At 51.6% G+C, this 15,409-nt stretch overlaps 3 protein-coding genes across 3 annotated transcripts; 1 reads left to right on the top strand and 2 right to left on the bottom strand.

The window, feature by feature from the left end:
• Window positions 1–6,754: 6,754 nt before the first annotated feature.
• BP5553_02184 (Uncharacterized protein) lies at window positions 6,755–7,735 on the top strand (the record flags this gene model as incomplete). The annotated part of the gene is made up of 1 exon (XM_032010807.1): window positions 6,755–7,735. The coding sequence occupies one exon, from the start codon at window positions 6,755–6,757 to the stop codon at window positions 7,733–7,735; it is 981 nt and encodes a 326-aa protein (XP_031874861.1).
• Window positions 7,736–10,195: 2,460 nt separating this feature from the next.
• On the bottom strand, window positions 10,196–11,857 carry BP5553_02183 (Uncharacterized protein; the record flags this gene model as incomplete). The annotated part of the gene is made up of 2 exons (XM_032010806.1): window positions 10,196–10,682; window positions 10,731–11,857. The coding sequence occupies 2 exons, from the start codon at window positions 11,855–11,857 to the stop codon at window positions 10,196–10,198; spliced, it is 1,614 nt and encodes a 537-aa protein (XP_031874860.1).
• A 1,643-nt stretch (window positions 11,858–13,500) lies between these two features.
• On the bottom strand, window positions 13,501–15,331 carry BP5553_02182 (uncharacterized protein; the record flags this gene model as incomplete). Its single annotated transcript, XM_032010805.1, has 4 exons — window positions 13,501–13,747; window positions 14,049–14,265; window positions 14,367–14,457; window positions 15,002–15,331. 4 exons carry the CDS (start codon window positions 15,329–15,331, stop codon window positions 13,501–13,503), a joined length of 885 nt encoding a protein of 294 aa, XP_031874859.1.
• Window positions 15,332–15,409: the final 78 nt, after the last annotated feature.

The following is a 15,409-nucleotide window of genomic DNA, read 5'->3' as shown; positions in this document are numbered from 1 at the left end:
ACCCAATATTAAGTCCCAACACTTATATTATGGCTGCTGAAATAAACCCCGAAGGTAAGGCTCTCGCTGGGACAATACTAAAGCCCCGTTTACTCCACTAGAGTAGTACAGAATTAACACGGAAAACTACCTAGGTTCCTCTCAGGGGATAAAAACCAAGAATATCACGTGGCGATCATGTTTCGCATATTCACGGTTGGAAACATGAGATGTATCCCGACCCTTGTCGAGGAAGGAAGGAAGGCCAATGTAACCGAAATGAAAAAGGGCATCCCACATGGCACAACAGCCCAAGCCGGGTCGATGAGGAAACTCAGATGGTCCTCGGTACCCGGGCTCGCAGATTCCCGGCCGCTTTATCCAAATGGTCGGGAAGTGCGAAAGTGGCGTAGCTCCTCTCCGCGTTCTACATGTACTGTGACCTTCAAAAGCACTCACTTCTTTGCCCAGCACGAGCAGCCTTATCTGCTTGCATGATGCATTTTTTTGCTCATGAGGCAACAAAATCTCTCATTATTCCGTAATGCCATTCGCTAGAAGGTAATTTTTTCTCGTCGTCGGCTATTTTTTTAAGAGGGGAAATGGCGGGAGGATGGCTTGTCAGTGGTTGCTCAGATATCTTGAGGCGATACAATAGCGAGTATCGCATTCAGCCACTTCCCTGTATTGGTAGTCGGGGCGACCACTGATCAGGAAAGTTGCAGCACTTGTCCCGCTTACAAGCCCGTGGACTGCTGTCATTCAAAACAGTGTTGGGCTTGAAGTCCCCCACCTCTGGCGTTGGGAGCACAAGAGGGGCAAGGATTTCATCATGTAGTAGTACTTGGCAAATCCAATGCGATGACATGTTGCGCTCCTGCAAACTTATTCTCCATCAATAATACCCCGGATGGCGAAGTCTTCATGTGGAATTTCGCTGTGGGGGTAAGTTATGAGCTTTGCAGGAGGAAGCGCTGTAAGCCGTGGAAGGTGACCGTCATGGTGCATGCCGAGTTCGCTCAAATCGTGCGTCGAGAGCAGACACCAGAGTTCAGCCTGCTTGTCATTGCGGCGGTTATCCAAATAATAAGAGGCCGGGAGGTTTAGGAGTACATTGATGATACTTCGTAGACCGAAAGCATCGGTGTTAGTGTTGGGGTTGACCGCCGACATCAGGCCGTGAGTCTATCCGATTCCTGCTTCAAACACAACGACTGTGGGGGTTGGTGCGGTCTTGCATTTCTGAGCCATCAGTTTGTATTCGCTTCTGCTGAACGAATTGAGCTCACAGCCAACAGAGACATGTTATTCAGGGTCCGATCGAGGAGTTGGTCTGGTATTTCCCCCATCCATGTTGTGGAACTTGTGGGCCATCGTCGTAGAAAATTCTTCCTCAGGCTTGTTTTCTAGCCAACGACGTTTCTCAGATTATGAAGCCAAGCTAGCACACGATCGACATCCACACCTGCGTACACCGAGGTGGCGGATAGCGCTCCAGAGAAGATTCTTCGTCTGGTCTGTCGATCTAGAGCGTTGTTTAGCTCACACTGGCTTGATGCATCGTCACCGGCCGGGCCAGGAGGTTGAGGGCTGGGTAACGTGAACTGCGGCACTACGTCCTCCCGTTCTAGATGTCATATTACAAATGGGAAGGTCTGGAACCTCGTTTTCGACGATCTTCGTGGATAGCAGAGGAAGTCCCAGATGCCTAATAAACCGATCCAAAACCCCATGATGATTGGAGTCACTGGACACATTCCGCTGCACGTGTATGCCTCGATCGAACCATCCAAATGACTCGAATATGGAATCGAGGCGGTGATATCCCGTGGATGCCGACGAAGGGGTTTACCAACATGCGTCTGACTAGGTAGTGGCTGGGACTAGGCGGGCACTGGTTCAACGCCTCATTATTGAGTCGTCGTGATAGTCCTACATAGTCGCGGCTGAGCGGCCGGACCGATCACCACGATTTGATAAAACGGAGTTGCCAGGTGTTCCACACGCAGACTCCCGGGAAAACATGTTGTTGGATGGAAAGTCCCTGCGGGGTCACGATGGTTGGGAATGGTCATGTTTCCAGGTACGGGGCAGTAGTGCAACTTGCAGAGCGCCCAAAGGAGTTCCAGCTGCAGAGGGCCCGCACTGGTTCTTCATCCAGAATGGATCAATTTAATACTGATAGGCATTCAAATACTGTGCTCCGTACGGTGCCGAGTAAATGCCGTGCAGTGCTCGTATTTTATTGGGGTGCCATTATTGTTCGAGATGGGGACCCGAAAAGGGATAATGGAAAAGGGATAGGGGATGAAAGGGGGACTGCACATGTTGATTTGTGAACGCCAGATTAACCACAAGGTGAAGCGCAGGACGGGGCCGCTTCAGGCACTTTTCAGGCACTGAGAAATATGCAAGTTGACAACATGACCTCTCTGAAGTCTACCAGTACATGTACATACAGTGCTGTACAGGAACTACCTAGGGATGTAATTGGAAATTGCTGCGGTGGATCTGGTATTACTTGCATCTCGCATTGCTACTGGGCGGATTTTAGAAGTATAAAAAGGGGTCTGAATTTGCAGGTCTCCGCAACCCTAGCTCGAGGAAATCTCAACCTCTTGAATCTCGACCTGTGGGTCTCGTGCTTTCGCTCCGGTATATATTCGAATCTCGAACAAAACGGCCATTTACTTATTTCCATAGCAACTGAGGGCTCGCCTGGGGATGCTGGGCGGGCCATTGGACAACAATAATAGCCGCGCGACCCATTGGATTGCTGGAGCCTGACAGCGAAAGTGCCTCGGACTTGGTGACGGAGGTTCGGGACGAATATGATATTAGTGTCTCTGGCAAAGGGCTAAAAATGGGGTGAACATTTATTAAATTCGACTGTGGCGGTTCGCGCTCGTGACTGGATGAGAGATTTTCAAAATTTCAATCCTCTAGTGAAAAGCCACAGTAGGAGAAGTGGCGTGTCCCTAACAAAAGGATACCTACCGAGGCGACCAGTCTGAATAGTACGAGTAGCAGCACTTTGGATGGTTGTCTGTTACAGTAACAGAGGTAACCGTCAGCCATGGTTTTGGCGTCAGGTCTCAGGTCTCAGGGCGACTTGCGAACTATTCGGCGCCAGTCATGGCGAGAGGTGTGGTCACACATCCATCCATCTACATAGGTAGGAGCTCCGAACGATAGAGAGCGTACGACGACTCAAGTTCTCCATCAGGGCGGTCTGAATAATCCCAACGGCGCGCGGCTGATAACAGCTGGCGAGTAAAGATGCCGCACTCGGTCGCCAGTAAGATTGGAGGGCATTTGGGCACCGCCTTTTCTGGGTGTTGACGTTGCGGAGGGTGTAGGAGCAGGAGAGATTGGAGGAATGTGCCAGAGGCCAAGGGCTGGATGTGTGGGAACTGGGACGGGGGAGGTGTGGTCGTCCTGCGTCCGCAAGGTCGAATGAGCAGTTGGGTAATACTGGAATCAAACAGGCAGCCCATCTTTGCCACTCAGCACTGCACTGGCACCTGTACTATGGGAGCGATCGCCGTGAGTGGGCAAGATTCAATCGTCTCCATCCCATCCTCCGCGCATCGCAATTCCAACCAAGTCAAGTCAGGCCAAGCCGGGAGTCGATAGGGAGAACGTGGGCAAAGTGGTGCAGACGCAGACGCAGACTGCAGACTGCAGACTGAAGCACCCGAGGGAGGAATGCAATGGAAATAGCTAGGCACCTGGGATGAAGCAGGTAGCAGGCAGAGGAACCCCATTATTCCAAGGTCAGCAGAACTGTGGAAAGGGCAAAAACCCGGGGCAGGGGAAAGTGCAGAGTTGGTCGCCTGGAAGTCCACCGATGAGTGTGGGATGACGAGTGTGCCTGGCTGGGTCGTAATGAGTACTGTACCTGGCCACGGTTTTAATAATAATACTTTCGTAGGTGGCTCTCGTTCCGGTGCAGCGGCGCCGAGCAGAGCAAGGCCGAGTCACGATGGCACTGTATGACAATAGATTGCACGTAAAGAGGCAAAAAAAGGTTATGAGTCTCAGTACCGTAGTGAGTGAGCATCGGCCGCGGCGGCTCTGACGAATGGCGCATTATCGAAACTTCGCAGCCCAAAGCAGCAGCTGGAACTTGGGAGGCTGCCGTGCAGTAGTGCTGGCCCGTTGTGTGATGATATGAAATGGCGCGGCGGCCCTTGATTCGTACGAGTTAGAGTTGGTCTGTACGAGGAAGAAACTCTGGCGACGTGTGAGTGGGATTATTGAGGCGTGAGAGATGACTCTGCGCTGTGACTCTGACTCGGGAGGTTGGGGTTCAGTTTGGCCCGAGTTGACACTTGGTACTGTACCTCGAGACTTGATCGTTGATTTTCATCACCTGCTACTCTATGCTGCGGCGACTCGTCGTCGTCGTCGTCGTCGTACTGGACCTGGTTACGTAGCGGCTTTACGGAGCACTCAGCTTCGTGATTCGATTAGCCCATCCCCATATTCCCGAGTTATTAGGGTTGGCCATTAGTCAGTCAGTCAGTCAGTAACTTCGCAAAGGTTGCTGGTTGCGGCGATGGTGATGGCAAGGCCGGTACGGAGTAAAAACTGGAGGCTGTAGTTGCTGTAGGGCGCTGTAGGGTGCTGTAGGTGCTGTAGGTACTGTACATCAAGCTGCTGTACGGACGGAGCAGTGTAACCGCAACGGGGTTGTAACAGTACAGTACATGGGCAAAGTACTGCCTGTACCTTCAGTAACGGGCTCCGCGGGTTGCCGAGGGAGCGCCCTCTAGGCACACGCCCGCAGCCCCTAGACAGACAGCCTGGGACTCCTGCAGCTCCTGGAACTCCGGAGCGTGTCTGTCCCTCACCCAGCCAGTGGCAGCCCGCGGCCGCCATAGGCCCTGTTTCTGGTGGGTGCACACCCCGAACAATGCTAGATGATGATGATGATGATGCTGCTCTGCTCAACCGCCACTACACAGCCGGCAGCCTCCACTAACAGCACACGCTGTGGCCACCACCCACATCACCCTCTCTCCACTGCCCACTGCCCACTGCCCACTGCCTACTGCCCTCCAGCCTCTTACCCACTCACCCACCGGCTTTACGGAGTGCCCACTGCTACCGTACATTACGAACTGCGACGGCTACTACGGCTACCTGCCCACGTACTATGTACAGTACAGCAACCTCCTCCCCCGACCCAGCAACCACCCAACCCAAGCCAATAGCCACCGCCCCCCCTTACGATTCTGGTCCCCACACAAAGTCCAAGTCTCCAAGCCCAGGTCGCTCCCTGACTCTGCCTCTGGCACCGGAACAAATCCTGACACGGCTCCGTAGCCCGTAGCCGTAGTACCGCAGCGTTCGTAAGAGCGAGCAGACCAGAGCCAGAGCAGAAGCAGACTCACTCGAGCCCTGGCGCACGCTGGCTTGGGTTGGGTGTGTGTGTGTGCCCCTTCCCTTCCCTTCCCTTCCGCCTTTTGCCCTCGCCCTCGCATTCGCCTTTAGCGCAGTGCACGCTTCAGTCCGGTCCGGTCCCCTTGCCCTCGTCTCTCTCCCCGTCCTCGACTTAATATTACACTACCACAACACTACACTACACTACCACAATTCCTTCCTCCTTTCCTCCTCCTCCTCCGCCCTCTCTCCCTCTCTCCTCCACTCTTCTCTCCATCCTCTCCTCTCTCTTCTCTATCTCCTTTTTTTTTTCCTGGAGTGAGAAAAAAACCCCCCCCGTCAACCATCCCAAAACCTCTCTCCACCGCCCCGTCCGTTGCTCTACCGGTCTTCTCTTCACTGTGAAAGACGGCGTGCACGGCGACCGCTTGTCGACATTGGATTTGCAGGTCCTGTTCTATCAGCCACCTCGTCCAACTCATTGCCGACAACAACCTCCACGGGGCAACCACCAGCTCAACTGTCCAACTCCCTATAGCTGAGTTCGCATTCGCAGCTAGGTTAGTCCAGTGTTTTCCTCGTGTTTTTTCGTTGGCTTGAAGACCACCCCCAACCGGCCGGCGCCCAAAGTCAACAATCCTCAATCATCGATTCGAACCGCCTCCCCGCCCCCCAAAAAGTCGCCTGCGTGAAGAAAGGAACCAGCCTGGCGCGTCGTCGTCATCTCCATACTAGCAACCGGAGATTGGACATTCCAGGTTGGGCGGTGGAAGTACACCCTAAAGAGAGACACACGTTCCAATTCAATAACCCGACAACAACATATTTTGCCCTTGGAAAATATTTTTGGGTTGCGTCTGCCGCCACTCCTACACCGTCTACCACCAAGCTTGTTTACCTGCCCTACCGGTGTCGTGGTCGAATATACTTTTTTGTTTGCAGCGACCGCGTCTCGTCGATCAATTCGCTGAATATCTGCTGACCATCTCCTAAGACTCTAGAACACAACAGTCCGATCAAAGCATACTACCACCCACCGCATGGTTGGATCATTCTGAACCTCGTGCATCGGTGTCTCTGCACTGTCGGTCGCAGTTGATAATTTTCTACCTACGGGATACGTGCAAGTTCTCAACACACAACCGGATACAATCTATGGCGGATCTACGAAAGTAAACCCAGCAATTCTTCGCTCCCTTCGTGCTTTGCGCGCTTCTTCCTCACACCTCCCTCTGCTTAAAGCTCCCATCGGTCGCGCGTTCTTGTTTAGCTAGCACCTGGTGCCTGCTCTCACCTCGCATATCCTGCAAAAGCAAGAAAGCTCTTCTTGCTTTGTCACCCGACGAGATTCTCCTGAATCTCCGTCGGCTCACGAACGTTGCCCAGCATGCTTCCCGGCGGTGTGTGCGCGGTCTTGGACTATGAAGTTTCCCAGATGACCGACTATGTTGCGGAAATGGCCCAGCGACTATGCAACCCTGGTTCGCCAGTGACTCCGGCTTTTCGCAAGTTCGTCTCCGGCCTGCTCTCCTCCACCAGGCTCCCGAGCACCACTATTCTCCTGGGCATGAACTACCTCGCTAGACGGATGAACATGCTCAACGGCGTCGCGCCGTACAAGGCCAGTGACGGCCAGGTCTGGCGTATGCTCACCATTGGACTTCTTCTCGGAAGCAAGTTCTTGGATGACAACACCTTTCAGAATCGGTCGTGGTCCGAAGTGAGCGGCATCTCGGTGGCAGAGCTCAACACCTTGGAGCATGAATGGCTGGAGGCGATGACCTGGAATTTGTACGTCAATCTCGACGAGAGCAAGGACTTCAAGGCATGGCTGCAGAGCTGGAATGACTGGCGCGAAGCCAAGAACATCGAGCGCACTGCCACTCTCGACCGCCTTGCTCCTCTTGCGCCGATCGATACCAACGTCCAGAGGAACCGTCCATACTCGCAAGCTTATAACAGCTACACCAAGACCCCTGCTCGAGAGCATCCTCAGGCTGGCTTCCAACCCGCCTACGACCAAAACTCCTGGATGCATTCATATCCTACGCCTCACCTCACCCCTCCTTCTGCGCCTGACTCTGGTATTAATACCCCGGAGTACATGGGTGCGCCTGGTGGAGGTGGTCGTTACACTGATTGGGCTTTGTTCAACCAGTTCTCAAGATATCAGCAGAACCACGCGTCATACGTGCCCACTCGTGTTGCGGCCTACCACACGCCATTCGCGAACCATTATGGTCATCAATACGGGGCAAATATCTGGGACCACACGGCTGCTGACTGCGCCTGTGGAACTTGCAGTTCCCACGTCAAGCAACCATACTTCATGGGTCATGGATATGGTGCCCAGCAAGTTGTCGCTTGATCCGATCTCTCATATCTTCAGCATCTCGGAAAGCGACCTTTTTTCGAAAATCTGGTTCTTCAAATACCCACGATGCCTAGCGCACCGGCTTAAAAGTTCTTCTGCATTATTTCCTTTCAGCGTCGTTCTAGCGCGCATTACGTTCAGACGTGTCATTGATCCGGCCGATCTCCACCATGCAGCAAAGGGTTGCTTGATGGTCTCACAATCGCATACGGAAACACACACACACACACATAACGATCTCGAGCTGCGTTGCGCCTCTAATCTCGGTGGCCGCCTCGATCTTACGACTTTCTTCATTTTATATTTGGCATCGGCGTTGCATCAGCGAATAACTTAGATTTTTCGTTTGTTTTTGAAACAGGATGGCATGGTCCGGATGGCAATCCGGTCAGGTGTTACGGGATTGAGGGAGAGGCGCTCCTACTTGCCTGCGTGGATTTAATTTTGCTTTTTTTTCTCGCTTTTCTTGCACATCGATGATCTCTTACTAGACTTCCACGGCTCGATCACTCGGGTCCCAAAAAAACCACATTTGGGCCATCGGCTTCTCCGATCGCCTCACCCATAAATTTGTAATTAGGGGGTCTTTTTTTTCTCTTTCGATTTGTTTGAAAGACACCGCATCGCATTCGTTGAGCTTTTTTTCCCTTCAACTTGTACCATGAGTTCTGTATTGGATTTCGTTGGCTTTCTCATCGGAAGGGGCTGGCATGCACAAAATGGATGGGGAATGGGATGGGAAATTCTTTTTGGCTACTTTTCTACTCCTTCGATTCCAACTTTTCGAGCTTCGGATGGATGATCAGGGCTAAGCATTTGATTGCCGGTGGCTTCTCTTCTCAATGAATTCGGCAACATAACTCGGGGCGGGGGAACATGAGCAGAGCACACAGTTCGCAAACGCGGAATGGCATGAAGAAAGGAGTGTGGTTGGGGGTCGGAAAACGACCTTTTTCTTTGCTCTCTATTACACCTGGAATTTGCTCACGGGGGTGCTTTTTACCTGGCTGGATAAAGTGGGATACGAAGTTATGATGGAAACCCCGGGGTACTTTTTTTTCTTTTTCCCTCAAGAGGTTGACAATAGCAAATCTTTGACTCGGCTTTTCTTTAATGGCCGGCCCTGGCTCGCTTTTAGAGAGTCGAGGGTGGCTTATGGGAAGCCTTTAGATTAATAGACTTTGTCGCCCGGAGATCAGTTCACTTGAGATGCACTTGACTTTGATTTGGTAAGTTACATACATGGTGCGTGATGTGAATGTTCATATGTTGCTGCTGAGCCCCTCTAGTGCGTGGTGGTGGTAGGCAAACAACTGTAAAAGCCAGCTAAACTATGGTAGGTAGCATACAATCAGATCGTTAGCATGTCAGAATACCGCCAAGTAGGCTACTCGCTTCTCCATCGCAACCGACCCCCTATATTTTCCCAATCTTGTCCATAACGTTTCTATAAGCCCATCAGTCACCCATCGTCCCCCACCACACCTAACATAGGAGCAGCTAGTACCCTCGACAACCAAGCAGTTCCTCCTCTATTTCCCTCCATCAACGCCTACCTAATGTTGCAAGTGAAGCTAGAATCACATCTAAATCCAACCCCCTCTCAAATCTCCCCTTTAAACCAAATCCAAAATCCTAGTAGTTATCCCCGCAAACCCCATTCGCTATCAACAAAAAAGCCTTCGTAATTCAACTAACACACCCTATACACAAGTTACCGCCTCCTCTCATTCGTACCATCGCTCACTTCCTATTACGCTGGCAATATTATCCCCTATTCGAAAGTTCGCGTGTGGGAGCTTAAAATGTTTTTCGCGGTCTAGATATCATCATCTGATACAGGATCTACATTGAGCAGCTGTAGCAGTAGGAACCTACCCCGCCCATAAATTACAGCCCTCAGAAATAAAAAATGCGAAAAAAAGACAAAGGGATGGAAAAGTTCATATTAAATCCCTCCTAGATACCGTAGAAAGTCATAACTATCTCTCATATAGATAGCATTGCACTGTACATAGAAGCTCCTCCGTGTGTAGAAGTTTAGTTGTAGCATCCCATCACAGAGGTGTCTACTGACTTGGCTATTAATAGTGGTATACACAAGAATAGCGGAATCTTTTGTAGCGAAAGACTGAGATATGAAAAGTGTGGCATGGAATCGATGTTAGAGGCCTAGAAGATTATTTAACGTAGGTAAATATGTAGAATAAACGTGGGGTTTGGCGTCGTCGTTCGATTACCTATGCTTTCTGGTAGGATAACTAAATCGCTTTTGTCGGATAATTGATACTGTAGAGTATAATATTCATACATAAATAAAACAACTCATCTCATTTCGATAGTGCAATTCTATAATTGCTTCAACTAACTTAGTCGAGCCATGTTCTGCCGTTCTTCAATTGACGGCATAACGCCGCCCCCTTCCTAACGCCAGATAAAATTTACATTTTAGTCCTACATGATCGTCCCCTTATCAATAACCGGCGCCCTGCGATGGCCATCCCTACCCTCAGATCCCCATTTCTCCTTCCACTCCAACTCCCGATCCAAAGCCTCATTCAACGCCTTCAGGCACTCGGGAGGAAGTTCAGATTTGATATCATCCGAGATACTGGATAGACCATTGAGACCGAGATCATAGACATCACCATCTGGGCCAGGGACTCCGGGGTTGGCTGCCGCAGGGCTCTCGTAGTATGTATCAACGATCATGAAGTTGCGGGAGTAGATGGGCTTGACAGGCGGGAATATGGAGCGAGCTTCGCCATCGTTATCATCATCTGGAACATATCCCTTGGCTTCGATCTCATTGTCGTCGATTTGCTCCCATCTTGCATGGGTGGGTTGCATGATCTTTGGGTATTGCATGGTGTTCGTGTTGGGATCGTAGATGCCGTTCAGATTTGCCCGACGGATAGCACCGAGGGTTGCGTTAAATTGACTGCTAAGTATCAGCATAGTTCAAATAATCATGAGAATCGATACGTACCTTGCTTCTCTAGCATGCTCCAACATCCAATTAACATCGTTGATATTGACCCGACGTTTCTTGCCTTCGGCAGCCTTGGCTTGCATTGGTACTGTTGGCGCTCCAGAATGATACACAGAGCTGGCACCATGCCATGCAACATACTGATTCTTGTTGTAGGCCTGGCCCTCCTTGATTTGATCATTTGGATCCGCCAATTCGCCCTCTACAACACCCGTGGCCCTGGCTTTCGCAACTTCGTAATCATCGATCACTCTCTTGCCGCCGACTATGATCTGAGCACCGAATTCGCGGAAGACTGACCGTGCTGTGACGATACCAATAGCTCTACCTTTGTAGGAATGTGGGATGATCTCGCGCTCGATCATATCACGTTTCTCGTCATCATCGATGATAATCTTGAACAGGCGCTTGTGCTTGGTGAAGAACAGGTAACTGTCGCGGAATCCCACACATCTTGCTGGCTCGGTGGACAACATATAGAGCCGTTCGCCCCGACCCAACACTGTGAATGTCCTGCATCGGTATTCGCGTCCGCCTTGGAGGTAACCCATCTTATCGACCTTGGCCTCGCCCTCGGGATCCTCTGGCAATTCGACTTCATCGTTGATTACATCCATCATGTTCCCCTCTTTATCAATTGGCTGCTGTGTAACGTGTGAAGGCCCTCCACGGCGTGCCCATCGACCACCACCGCGTCCGGCCCCTCCTCTACCTCTACCTCTACCGCGCCTTGGGGTGCCGGTTTCTGATCGCTCGCCATCACGGTCTTGCGTATCCCAATCTGCCGGTCGATTCTTTGGCGGTCTCCCTAATCGGCGTTTGCGAACAGGTTCTGGCGCAGGAGTAGTTGGTACGGATGCGGCTTCGGGTTCAGATTCTTGCGCTGGGGTGCCATCTTCATCGTCATCTCCGGCATTCTCTTCCTCAGCGTCTTCGTGCGGGCTGTCTACATCGGAGGTCGGCGCATCTGGCATCTGCTCATCCTCGGCCTCGTTGTATTGAGGGGTGTTTTCTGCCATATCCATGTTAGTGTTGAATGCGGTGGAGGTTTGTTTGTTGAAGGTTGAATTACTTAATGCTGCAGCTGCATTTTTCGCAGCTGCTCGACCTGGGCGCCTTCCCATCGCGGTGGGACTGTTCAGCAAACTTGGGCAGTTGCGTCCCGGCGTTGCGACTGTAATGCAGGTGGGTGAATTCGTCGCGACGGAAGTTGATGCCCAGACGTGCCAGAGTCGCGACTTCGCACGAATTCACAATCCAGCATGCCAGCGTCTGGATTGCGGCCTTGCTGCCTTACATCAACAGGACTGAGAAGTCACATGACTACATCCCTATGACCACGATAGAATAGAGCAGCTACCCTACCTTAGTTAGGTATATATAGGTACTTAAGCATGTATGTTACAGATGTTGTTTGAATATCACTGATACAGCTAGGGCCATTTAATGTCCGGGAAGATAGTTTATTTTTGTTGAATAAATCTCTCCATGAGGCTGAATAACAGAGCCTGTCCTAATAACATGGCTCAAGTAATACCAATATCATAAGGTAAATAACACCATGTCCTTGCTATTTGTGCAGTGCGGCTTCTCAATACCAAGCACCATGATGGCTTCTTATGTTCTAGCTCTAATAGCAAATAAACAGCGGCTCCAATTTTGATACGGTACCTTGAAGTTCTACGGCCTCTGGAACAAAAACCATAGGGCATGTCTCTCCACTATCCAAGGACACGCCACACAACAGCAGGGCCAGGTTGTTCGTCACATGCGAATGCAGCTTGAAGATTACCAGGCCTTGGAAGAATGCGACAGACTAGCTATTTTTCAGCTCTCGCCACAATCGATTCCAAGCTTGACTGCCTATTTTATAGACAGTATGGTGACACGCGTCTGGCGGTCTGGCGATTAGCCAGCGCAGGCTGTGTGTGGTACCAGTGCGTTGCAACTTGCAAGAGGCAAGGTACTTGAAGCAACTCCAGCAGGCCTGGGTCTTATGTCAGCTGTTATCTGGGGTCCAAGGTTGACGGCCGGAGAGGAGGAGCTGGATTTCATACGTAGCATTACGAAGTACCTCCCTCAACACCTTCGGCAAGCATTCATAATATTACAGTCAGCTCAAAAGAACACGAGTCGTGAGACGAGGCGTGTCTGCCGTTCAATATTCAAGACTTCTGCTTCACGGAGCCTGGGGATTCAAAATTGATAATTAGAACGGGGGGATTCGGGGGTTGTCTCTGAACCAAGGCCAACCTGTGGATTGGGAAATATCCAAAATATCTTGGGGCCCCTTTGAGACCCAGGGTTACAAGGTTGTTGGGCTGATGGGTCGACGGCGGCCCTCCGCCGCGTGGTAAAGTAGTCAAGTATTTCCCGGGTGGCCGAATTCCCAAGTCGCCGTCGCCCAATTACATATCGATAAGAGGACTAGACCAAGTGCTACAGGACGTGCGAAAGTACCAAGTACATTACCAAGTAGATGAAGAGGCCACCCGGCTATATGACGTACGGCGTTTGCCTCGGCCCTCCTATGCTGAACGGCGGCAACATTTTATTTTCCTGCGCCTCATCTAATAATATAATAAGTCCGTGGAGCTTTGAGAGCGGTTCAACTGGCACAGCTATGATGATGGCCTCCGTGCTCAAGGAAGGATCCTTTATAATAATACGAGAGGGATTTCCTTCTTGACTAACCTGGCCTCCATGTACTCGTACCCACGAAGTATTAGGCGGCGACCAAGAAACGCTTCCCTGTCCTTGCTGGCGTTTAACTAATTAGCGCTCTCGCCGATTGACGACCATGACCATGATCCCTTGTGTCGACTCCGTACCTCCAGAGTCCATACATCTTTCTCCGTCGGTCTCGAGCACTCTCCTCGACGGCCACTGATCCCGCCAATATATATGATGCCCTGTGATTGAGCGCATCGTCGGCCCCCCCAACAGATGTATAGAGCTCATTGCCCTCCCATTGCTGGAATAGGACTCCCGGAGACGCAGCGCCGGCGCTCATCCTTCGTACTCGAGTAACGATCCATTCGCGATTCGAATCCGCCTCCCACAACTCCACGAGTCAGCTTGTGCTTGTGCCAGCCCGCCTGTCCCAGCTCCTGCGCAGCGCTACGAGTACGAAGTGGAAGCTGCTGTAATTGCTCATTGACCATTGACCATGATTATTGCCCAGCTGCTAAACGCTACTTTAAATCGCTGATCGGGCCCTCAGCTGCACTATTCCTGGGCTGCTGCGGTGTAATGCACTACCTACAACACGACTTGTCAACCTCCCCCGGCACACCCAAGGTACTTGTAACCTACCTACGACTGGAGTACTCGGCCTTACAGTGCAGTACATCGTCACGGTCATCAACCATATCCTTCTCCCCGTGAACCCTCACGCCCGTTTTCCCCTTTGCCTCCATCTTTGCTTTTATTATCCTTACCTCTCTCCCTCTCCCTTGGCCTCTGCCCTTTGCCTCCGCCTTTGCCTCTGCAACCGCCCGCAACACCTTCGGCATCACCTCCAAGTCGAGCACTAGCACCCGTAGTGCATTATTGCTTCATCCATCGGGCCTCTCTGTTGCCCGCGCTATCCTGGTGGACACATCGCCCTGCCTTACATATTTGACATCTTACATATGACACTTCGTCCGCCCTTCATTTCCAAGTAGCTCATTTCCAAGTAGCGAGCTCTGGTGCCAACCGTCGGGCGACTAAAACTACTAGGCTGAGTGAGGTCAGGTCAAGATCTTTCCGAGTCTTTCCTCCACTCCTGCACGTCACCACCACGCACACATACATACACCCACATTTACGCCTATAACCAAACCAAACCAAAACCAAAACCCAATCTCTTTCCCATCCGAGCCTCGAAACAGATATATCGCTCCCCTCGAGATCTCCAAGAAATCTGCCCCAAGCGCCGGTTGCATCTTCGCCCCCCGCGCCGGTTGCTCGACTGCTGCCCACCTTCAAGGTACTTCGGCAGATACAAACCAGAGAAGAACTTCAGCTTTCGCCTTGTTGCAACACCCCGATCTGATCCCCACCAACACAAACAAAGCCTCCGCGACGGACCCCCTTCGAATTGCTCTGACGCGACCCCGACTCCCCGGCGCAGGCTCTGAGAGCCTTTCGCGATGGCAGGAAACGAGAGCGACTTGCTTAAGCAAGCTACACAGGCAATGATGGCAAGGTACGGGAATACATATTTCTTATATCATCGGCGCTGGCGGGTGGAGATCGAGATAAGAGAGGGCTTCCCCACGCACCGCATCGTGAGAGAGGGCAGTTGAGTTGGCGCTGGTGCTGGGGTTAGGATGAGGTGATGCTGCTGTTGCTGTTAATTCCGCAGCCAGCCCTCGTTCTCTCTTGACGGAGATCCCTGCTCCAGAGCCGGCTTCTCTGCTCCTCTGGTCCTCTGCATCTGCATCTTTGATTCCCTTTGATGTTGCTGTTCTGCTGCGACTCTCTGCGGCTGGCTGGCTGTCTGTCTGTCTGCCTATGTGTGAGAGATCTCGCGGGGAGCCTTTTTTCCCACCTGCACATGCTTTCCAGTTGGCTGCCCACGTAACGTCAAAGTTGACGAGGGGTCCCAACATCGCCTGTTCACCACGGCTGCCACAGCGTCTTGTGTCTGCGTCTTGTGCCTTGTGTCTGTGTCTGTGTCTTGTGTCTGT

Source organism: Venustampulla echinocandica (assembly GCF_003357145.1).
Source record: "Venustampulla echinocandica strain BP 5553 chromosome Unknown scaffold_0, whole genome shotgun sequence".
In the NCBI taxonomy this organism is placed as follows: Eukaryota; Fungi; Ascomycota; class Leotiomycetes; order Helotiales; family Pleuroascaceae; genus Venustampulla; species Venustampulla echinocandica.
The sequence above is the reverse complement of the archived record's forward strand: the minus strand, read 5'-3'. Positions and strand labels throughout refer to the sequence as shown.